At 38.1% G+C, this 9,908-nt stretch overlaps 2 protein-coding genes and 1 long non-coding RNA gene across 4 annotated transcripts in view; all 3 read left to right on the forward strand.

Moving 5' to 3' along the window:
- Window positions 1-89, forward strand: part of LOC109846845 (putative mannan endo-1,4-beta-mannosidase 9) — a 1,680-nt gene extending 1,591 nt beyond the window's left edge. Inside the window, exon 5 of the mRNA XM_020416085.1 lies at window positions 1-89. This exon is cut by the window's left edge and continues 275 nt beyond it. Coding sequence (XP_020271674.1) covers window positions 1-89 — 89 coding nt within the window.
- On the forward strand, window positions 1,215-1,942 carry LOC109850862. Of its 2 annotated transcripts, none has more exons than XR_002249581.1 (3): window positions 1,215-1,296; window positions 1,382-1,418; window positions 1,928-1,942. It is a non-coding gene; the product is annotated as an uncharacterized LOC109850862 (long non-coding RNA). The 2 variants fall into 2 exon arrangements; XR_002249580.1 differs by lacking the exon at window positions 1,928-1,942 and adding an exon at window positions 1,731-1,918.
- Window positions 5,131-9,349, forward strand: LOC109846846 (serine/threonine-protein phosphatase 7 long form homolog). Its single transcript, XM_020416086.1, has 9 exons — window positions 5,131-5,524; window positions 6,974-7,062; window positions 7,137-7,639; window positions 7,720-7,927; window positions 7,967-7,983; window positions 8,056-8,143; window positions 8,231-8,653; window positions 9,198-9,249; window positions 9,291-9,349. The coding sequence occupies exons 1-9, from the start codon at window positions 5,131-5,133 to the stop codon at window positions 9,347-9,349; spliced, it is 1,833 nt and encodes a 610-aa protein (XP_020271675.1).

Genomic DNA, 9,908 nt, shown 5'->3' on the forward strand with positions numbered 1-9,908 from the left:
CGAGTATAATATCGCAACAGTCCCAGAGGATGAATAGCCTGAACAACCCCATGACTAACAGGAAGAAATTGGAGAAGCCCAAGAACTAGAGAGGTGTTAGCTCGAATAAGAAAATCGTATACAGAATTCCTCCTCTTGCTTTGTTTCATCTGAGTGGATGAGTTGCTTCATCCATTTGAAGAAACAAATCAATAAGAAAGAGCGGATTATGTATAATTTATAATTTTATTTGTTGAATAATCGAATGAAAAGGTGTTGTGTTCAACCAGCGTTTCATTGATCAATTGAAGATTTATTCTGATTCATATCCAGCTCTCCATGGCGTTCGTCACTGTTTCTTATTAACATCTTCAAATATGAATCTTGGCCTGAGAATTTGGAACCTCTTTCTGCTTGATAATGGATATAGGCTCGAGACCTTGTCGAATTGAACCTTAAAAGGGATTGAGCATGTTCAAGTTCATGCAATGTCTACCTAGTGATCGTGCACCTATGTACATAAATTCTTATTTTCCATACATATAAAATTTTGGCTTTATGAGTCATATTTGCAAATAGTTTTAGAATCACAACCCCTTTAAAATCTATGATTTAAGGTGCAACTAGCAGTAAGTACTGTAATAATGTATTAAATTTTTTCTAAATGGAATTTTCATCCATCTTAAGAAGACTCTATAAGTCTCCTTTGAATCCTTTGAAAAAAGATACATCACTGTTTTACACAAGGAAAATGAATGGTTTATGTTGGTTCTTCTGCATGGAAACCGTCTCGTTTCAGCTTGTGTAGAATAGCAGAAGCTAATTTCATGCGGAAGTTTATGGAGTTCAAGTGTTTCGATTAGATAATTTAGTTCTTGGAAAGGACTCTCCATCTCTTGCTTTGTCATACGTGTTAAAATTAGCTTGCCCAAAGTGATACCAAATCAATAGAGTGATAGTAAAACTATTCAATCTTCAAATTTTCTTCACATAAAATTCTTTAGAGCCCTTTCCAATTATATTTTCTGCATTGAGACTGAACTGATGTATGTACAATCCTATCAAGTTCCAGTGTTATTTTATTTGCTGTGGGAGATATTTCTTATTTCACTTGATACTGTTTTGTTTCTAAATTGTTTCACTACTTTGGATATTATAAAAAAATTCAGACTTTAGCTAAGCATGTATCATGGTTTCATTCATACTCTAATCTAGAGTGGTGATTTATGTTCTCTTTCAGGTGGTATAACGACATTGATTGATATGCCCCTCAACAGTTATCCTTCCACAGTGTCTGTAGAAACACTAAAACTCAAGGTGCATTTCTTATAAAGCTTATTTCTTACTGTTCGCTTTATATACAGAACTAATGAATACTTAATTTGTTGTTTGATGCTATTAGGTCGACGCAGCACATGAGAAAATATATGTCGATGTTGGTATTGTCTTGATCCTTAGTTTTTATTTATTTCTTGTATTTATATATTTGTAATACTCTAGTTAATGGCAGTATATTTGACTTGGAAATAATTAAAGGCCAAGGTTCCCCATACATAAAAATAAAAAGTAAAAAAACTACCATGAAACATACATTTTATGATGCAGGGTGCCAATTTACATCTACATTTGTTCTCATTTTACCTCCAAATACTTTAATGAGATCGTTCCAGACTTTATTGACATAATGAATTTCAAAATAGAGGCCTGTCCTTTTATTTAAGTATTTGCTTTGGCCTATTTTTTGTTTGAAGGTTTCTGGGGAGGTCTAGTGACTGTACTTAGAAATCTCATACATCATATATGCTATTGTGGATGAGAATTACTCATGTTCATATTCTTCTGGGCTTTCCTAGTCATATGCCAGTGGAGAGTAGTTCCTTCGCTGCACACCTGCAATTTGCATGTAACTGCAATTCTCTCTGAGTTTTTGCCTGTTAAACATCTTCAGGTTGACATTGATTTCGAAAAAGAACCAATTGGAACAGGAAAGGATGGGGAAAATGTATATTTCAATGACATATGGCGATGAATCTCTAGAGTTTTACTATGCTTCAATTTATTAATTATATGAGTTTATAACTTTTTTTTTTTTGTCTGCAGGTGTTAATGTTCAGAGCAGAGAGGAAGTGACAGTCAAGCTCGTATCTGATGACATTAAAGCTGTTTTTTTGGGGGGTCAATGATTCCCTATTTGAAATGATGTTCCTTGCGCATAGTATTAGGAAGTGCTTGTAGTTTGATTGTTTTGGACCAAGCTTGAAGTGGTTTGGGACGTAGTAGAGCCATTCAAGCTGGAACTTCCTCATGGGTTTGGGACGTAGTAGAGCAAATCAAGTATGAAAACACCCATATAGTAATTATCTAGACTAAGCTTAACTGCATTCTTGATGTATGAAATATGTATGTTTTTAAAGTAGATTATTGAGTTATACATGTGGATATAGATCTTTTATGAGATGTATAGGAGATTATCATATTATTTGTGCGGTTTGTTATTGTTGTGACGTTTGGATTGTGAAAATTTTGAATGTAGGGTGTTGATATATGCGAGATATTAGTTGTGAAATATGAAATTTGAATTTATATATGCAAGTTTCTTTAAATGTTATTGAAATTTGGATTGTAAAATTTTTGAATGTAGTGTATGGATGTATGCGAGATACTAGATATGGAAAGTGCACGAAATTTGTGAAATTTGAATGTACGCGAGATGGTTGTGGAGATTGTTGTGAAATTTGGATTGCATATATTTCGAATGTAGTGTAGGGATTGTATACAGTAAATTTTGCATAAAATCAAAATATTTTTTTTGGTGATTATATAACATCCCTGACGGGCTTGCCGTCAAGGATGTTTATCCCTGACGGCATTCCCGTCGGGGATGTGCATAACATCCCTGACGGGAATGCCGTCAGGGATAAACATCCCTGACGGCATGCTGACGGCGTATCCTTGACGGGAAGCCGTCAAGGATACGTATCCCTGACGGGAAATTTGGCATCCCTGGCAGGAAAGCCCGTCAAGGATGCCCATTTTTCTACTAGTGTAGGCCTCTTGTAGTTGTACATCTATTGTTGCGAGTAGGACCCCTAAATGAATTTTTAAGGGTTAATTTTAGAAAACCTCTCTCAACTATTTTAACTCTAGAAAACCCTCCTCAATTATGGAATTGTCATAGATAACCTCTGCAACCTCCACCCAACTTTCAAAATATGATTTATCCGCCCTCTACTTTTCTCAGTTAACCCCATGAACTAATATAATTAAAATCTAAAGGGACAATTTTTTTAAAATGACCATACTACCGGTAAGACATTAAAAGTTTCAACGTAGTGTTCATTTTTAACTCCTATGGTTAAAAATAACTTTCATTTTATTCCCCCCTCGCTTCGTGTTCCTCCATCTTCATTGTTAGGTTCACATGCAAATCTAACATTCTTCTTTCTTTTTTGAAATACTAAATTTCTTTTATTTTATGCTTATCCATGCTTGTAATGTTTGAAATAGTTAAAGCTTCTGATTTTTTTTTTGAAGCTCAGTTTCCTCATTAAAGTCCATCGAATTAAAGTCTAATATTTTGATTGGGTTGGGTTTTAAACTCACATGAATTTTTTTTCAACCAAACATATTTTAATCATTGCATACTTTTAAGTTAATAATAGGGGGTTATTTGAAAAACTAGAAAGAAAATGGGGTTTTGTGAGACACCCCATAGTTGGGGGTGGGGGGGGGGGTAGTCATACTATGAAAGTTGAGGGGTTTTATCACAAAGCCTTCTATAAAGTTAAAATAATTAATGGGGGTTTTATGAGACAAGCCCCATAATTGGGTGGGGTGGGGTGGGGGGGTTAAAATTAACCCTTTTTTAACTCTCAAAATCTTTGAAAACATTTGAGGCGGATAGACCCCCAATAGTTTTGTTGGTGAAAATAGACACCTAATTACTTTTTCTCTTCCCTTTTTTTGGACCTTTTGTAAAGAGTCCAAAAAGTTCATTAGCAGGTGTATTCGAACTTGAGCCAATACTAAAGGGGCTTTATTCACAACAAATAGAACTACATAAGGTCTATTCTCAATTAGGTGATAGTACAGGGGATCCATTTGCAGTTAACGCTAGATTCTTATGAACACGTACAAAAAACCTAATACCAATTAGATCCAAGTTCAATATATACATAATAATGGTTTATTCACAATAAATAGAACTACAGGGGGTCTATTTGCAATTGGGTGATGCTACAGGCAGTTCGTTCGCAATTAACCTAAATTCTTAGGAATTCATACCAAAAACCTAAGACCAATTAAATCCGGGTTCAATATGTACAAATTAATTATGTCTTAGAATACTGTTGAGGTACGAATCAAGATTATTACAGTTTGGTTGACAAATTCTAGGCAAAAGGATGATGTAAGGAACTGACCTATAAAGCTCTTTCAAAACAATATAGGAGAGAAATCCTTGGCCTAACATAGGAACCAAAAAGTTAAAGGAGAGATTTGAATAACTATAAAAAAACCGTCCAAAGGACAAATTTTCAAAATCAACCAATTCGAGAATTAAATAGCAAAATCGACCTATTTGAACTTTAATCAGCAAAACCGACCCTTTTCTTCTGAAAAGGGTCGGTTTTGCTGTTGAAAGATTTTTACGACATACACGGGACTGCTAGTCCCGTGTATTTCGTGGCAGTTTCGAATAACGCCGACCACCGCCGCCGCCGACCAAGCGCACTCCGACCGCCATCGCCGACCAAGGTAAATGTGGTTTTTTTTTAATTTTGATTAGCCATGAAATTTCGGATTTGGGAATGGATTTGGGTTGAGATTTGGGAATTATGAGATTTGGGAATGGATTTAATTGAGATTTGGGATTAAGGTTGAAATTTGGGAATGTATTTAGTTGATATTAGGGAATTAGGGTTTAGTCATGAATAATGTGATTAGGGTTTAGACATGAATAATGTGATTTGATATTATGGTTTAACCATAATTAGGGTTTAGACATGAATAATGTGATTTGAGATTAGGGAATTTAGCAATTATTTTCTTTGTAGTTGAGATTAGGGTTTTAAATTTGACTTTAAATTAAGATTAATATTTACAGTTATAATAGATTATTTACATATGATGGACTGTTGGTTTTCAATTTCGATGGCAAACTCTATACCCATTATTTGCTTCTTCAATGGGAGCCTCGGCGTCGGATTGAATAGTATGCTGATGTATGAGGGAGGTTCTAGGAAAATGTTTATGCTATCCAAGTCATTAAATTTTGATGGAATGATGAATGAAATACACAAAGTTACGAAAATTAATAAAGCATGTTATGCAATTAAAGTGTTCTTCAATTGTCCGGTAAATGAGAGTAGAACTATTGCTGTGGCGATTACCGACGATGAGGAATTGAATGACATGAAACAATTAGTGGAGAAGCAAGTGTCAGTTGAGTTGTTCATTGAGAAGTATCCGATTCAAGAATTTGCCCAAGCTTCACGACCACAAGGAGAGTTTTCTCGGATGATGGACTTAGACAATGAGTCGAGTGGTTTTATGACATCTCCAAGTCAAGAGCCGTGGTGTCGTATTTTTTCAGGAACTTGCCGTTTATCGGCATCATAAGCCGGTCGCCGTCCTTGGTGACAAGGCGATATGCGCCACTCGAGTAGACTGTCTCCACTACGAATGGTCCTTCCCATTTGGGTTCAAATTTACCCTTCTTCTTGGAGTTAAGGACCATGGCCGTCTTACAGCTAGAACCAGATCTCCTTCCTTGAAGCTTCTCCGTCGAACCTTTTTGTCGAAGGCTCGAGAAATTCTAGCTTGGTAAAACTCAATTTGCTGTTGAGCTTCCAGGCGCTCTTCATCGAGCCTCTCGAGTTCTTCGAGGCGTTTCTGATGTTGTTCTTCGGTCGTCATCTGGGTTGCAAGAGCGATCCGAAGAGACGGGATTTGAATCTCCAATGGAAGAACAGCTTCACATCCGTATACCAGTGAATACGGGGTCGCTCCCGTTGGTGTGCGCACCGTGGTCCGATAGGCCCATAGAGCCGCGCCAAGCTTGTCATCCCAGTCTCGTTTGTTAGTTTTCACGATCTTTGACAAGAGTTTGATGATAGTCTTGTTGAAGGCTTCAGCTAATCCATTCGCTGTAGGATTATAAGCCGTCGACGAGATATCCTGAATTTTAAACTTTTCGCAGAACCTTATGAAGGCGTTGCTGACAAACTGAGGACCGTTGTCATGTATGATTCGTCTTGGAACACCATACCTATAGATGATGTGGTGCTTGATGAATCCAATGACGTTGCTCGTCTTAACTTCTCTGAGTGGAATTGCTTCGGCCCATTTAGAGAAGTAATCGGTAATTGCCAAAATGAACCGGTTTTATAGGGCCAACAATGTCCATTCCCCAAGTCTCGAACGGCCATGACGTAACCGAAGGATGCAGATGCTCCGGAGGTTGGTGCACATAATTCCCGTGTATTTGACATGCATTACACTTTCGGGCATATGCATTTGCATCACTCATCATGGAAGGCCAAAAATACCCCATTCTTCTGATGCGATCGTAAAGCTTGGGACCAGGTTGGTGTGCGCCACACTCTCCTTCATGCGCCTCCCTAAGGACCTCTTCAGCTTCTTTGGTTGATAGGCAACGCAATAGCAACCCATCGTACCCCCTGCGGTATAGCGTTCGATTCTCCGTATTATAGTAGAATCTTGGTGCTCTTCGCCGGATCGACTCTCTTTCTTTCACATCTTCCGATCTGTACGAATTAGGGGAACCATGGATCAAGGACGAGAAGGAATTGTCAAGCATAAAAAATGTAGTCTTTGCAAACAACCGGGACATACTCGACCTCGTTGTCCAGCTAGACTCAATAGATAGCAATTAATTGGTAATAATTGACATATTCAAATTGTGATTTATTTTAATGTAGACAATATAATTAGTCGTGGATCGGTTATTGATATGTTATAATTGTATGTGCAGGTATATACACCATGCAGCCTGGACCGGTTAGTGATGAGGTCCTATATGACCAGCCTCGACACCGTTCACATGTTATATCCTTGACAGAGGTAACTAAGTTTCTTATAATTTCAATATTGCATTCTTATAATATTGTATTCTTATATATTCATTTGCTTTACAGAGAGGCCCGGATATTGTTATGGTTGATCATAGCCTCAGCCATAGCCGTTGGCATCTAGAGGATGAGCGCATAATAGCAGCTGTAGGACGGGCCGGCTTCTTGACATGTTCAAAGCTTCGTTGGATGAGGCTCGATTGGCCCCTACTCACCGCTTTGATAGATAGGTGGAGGCCGGAGACCAACACTTTCCACTTCCGAATGGGAGAGTCTACTATTACGCTACAGGATGTAGCTATGATACTTGGTCTCCGCATAGATGGTCCGTGCGTTACCGGCAGTGATAGACATTTTTGGCCGGACAAGTGTGAGGAGTTGTTAGGTGTAGCTCCAGAGTCAATGCCTGGAGGAAATATTAAATTGAAGTGGCTAAAAAATACATTCTCGGTACCGTTGCCTTTTGATGCGCCGCAAATATTGATTGAGCAACATGCACGTGCATACATTATGCACATGATCGGTTCAATATTATTTCCAGATTCGAGTAAAGATAAAGTGCATGCCAGGTATCATTTTTATCAGTATTTACAATTATGTCTGTTGATTTAGCTTATTTTGATAACTTGAAATGTTGTGAAAATGCTAGGTGGTTACCACTTATCGGGGACTTGGACACATGTGGTGCGTTATCGTGGGGTAGTGCGGTTTTGGCGTACCTATATAGAGAGATGTCTAAGGTTGCATTCATGAAAAATAGTGACCTCAAAGGGTGTCTCAGCTTACTGCAAGTATGGGCATGGGAGAGGCTGCATTTGAAGCCGAGACTATGCGTGAATTTACAATTAGACGGACAAATTCCACTACTATGCATGAATTTACAATTAGACGGACAAATTCCACTAGGATGCAGGTATTATATTTTTTAACGTAGTAAATATAATTGTAGTTATTCATTTGGTACTGAATTTTGAAACTAACACAGATGGAATGTCCAAAAATGTTTTGACGAGACCCCGGCGAGACAGTTAGATTTCTACCGAAATGAGCTTGACCGCATGAAGATTTTTCAGGTATCATTTCTATAAAAACGAGTTTTTTCTTCTATATATCAACTTTCGTTTTAATGATATGCAACAATTATATGTAATACTCTGTAGATGGAATGGGAGCCCTACACCCCATTTCTCGATCATCTACCCCCGATATGCACAGAATACCCAGTTATATGGAGAGCCAGAGTTCCTCTAATATGTTTCGAGATAGTAGAAATGCATGTACCGGACCGCGTGCTTCGACAATTTGGTCTTGCACAACATGTTCCACAACTTGTTGAAAAAATAAAGAGGAAGGCGAAGAAAGGAGGCCATCAAAAGGACTGGGCAGCTGAGCATGAAAATTATATACACAGATGGAATGATAGACATTTTTGTATTGTTGAGCAAATCGAGCCAACTCCCCAGGAATCAGATTACTACACTTGGTATTGGAGGATAACTAGAAGATGGATACTCCATGCGACCACATCCCCGGTTGAGTTGCAAAGAGGATATGTGCCTCGGGGTATAGATGAGAGAGAATTAGTAAGTATTTTTAAATTTATTTTAAGTTTATTTTTATTAGAATTTTTCAATATTGCTAAATTATGTTTTTTTAAAAATTTTGAGGGACGAGAAGTAGCGCAATTAGTATACACACGTCAACAACGACACAGACGAGGACGACGCAGAAACGACAATGAAGCTGGGCCTTCCCAACGTGCTGACGATGGAGCTGGGCCGTCACAACCACAAACGCAACCGGATCATGAACTCATCGAAGGTCGGGATAGAGGAGGCCGAAGACAAAGGAGGAGGAGAAGAGTTCTTGGATGTATGTAAGCTAATCGGTATTGTTATATAAATTACAATCCTATTTTGATATGTACATTACAAACGTATTTCGGGACAATAGATGGTTTTTGGATTTGTAGCTGAGATTGTGGTGTGACTTATCAGATTCGTAAGTGGGTTTGTGGCGTGATTTGTTGGATTTGGATTCGTAAGTTTGTGGCGTGATTTGTTGGATTTGGATTCGTAAGTTTGTGGTGTATTTTATGATTTTTAGATTTGATATGTGTTTATACAGGGAATTGACATGAGTTTGTACAGGGAATTGATATATGTGTTTATGCAATGGTGTAATTTATGATTGTTGCATTTGAAATATGAGTTTGTACAGGGAATTATCTCGTAGCAGAAGTGTATGGTGAATGTGCAGGAAATGCACGGGACTGCTAGTCCCGTGCATTTCATTGCGCCCAGGATATGCACGGGACTAGCAGTCCCGTGCTCTTGTTTTGTTGCGCAGACAGAAGGCTCTGTAAAATGCACGGGACTGCTAGTATTTATTTACAACCTGACAGAACAACGCAGCAGGCAAGACAAAATAAATATTTTCAAGAGAGCAGAAACAAAGAAACATGTATACCTGCATAATACATTGCTTTAAATACTTATCAGAATGGATGGGAGGGAAAGAAAGCACCTTCCAGGTCAATGACCAAATGGAATTGCCATTTGCCACATACATAGAGAACAAGATTAACGACCGGAGAACCAAACAGAAGCCATGGACATCAGTCGTCTCTGCACCTCATATCGCTTGTGTCACGAACTTTGGTTTGCTTTACAAACTCTCTCATTCGTCTCAACCATTCTGCAGAGAAAAGCCGGATACACCTAGTCCAGAGGGCAAATCTTATGATGCTGTCAATAGAGAATCATAGAAGTCTTGGCAGGTATTAGAAGAAAAGGGGACAGCTTCTTAAAAAAAAAACTCAAAGCACTGACTAATCAT

Source organism: Asparagus officinalis, chromosome 7 (genome assembly GCF_001876935.1).
Source record: "Asparagus officinalis chromosome 7, Aspof.V1, whole genome shotgun sequence".
In the NCBI taxonomy this organism is placed as follows: domain Eukaryota; kingdom Viridiplantae; phylum Streptophyta; class Magnoliopsida; order Asparagales; family Asparagaceae; genus Asparagus; species Asparagus officinalis.

Bases quoted from the DNA above. Each gene is read 5' to 3' on its own strand.
- LOC109846846 (XM_020416086.1), top strand. From the start codon at position 5,131: ATGGCAAACTCTATACCCATTATTTGCTTCTTCAATGGGAGCCTCGGC. The intron at 5,525-6,973 runs GTTTTATGACAT...TTGTATGTGCAG, and splicing joins CTTAGACAATGAGTCGAGTG to GTATATACACCATGCAGCCT. The intron at 7,063-7,136 runs GTAACTAAGTTT...TTTGCTTTACAG, and splicing joins ATGTTATATCCTTGACAGAG to AGAGGCCCGGATATTGTTAT.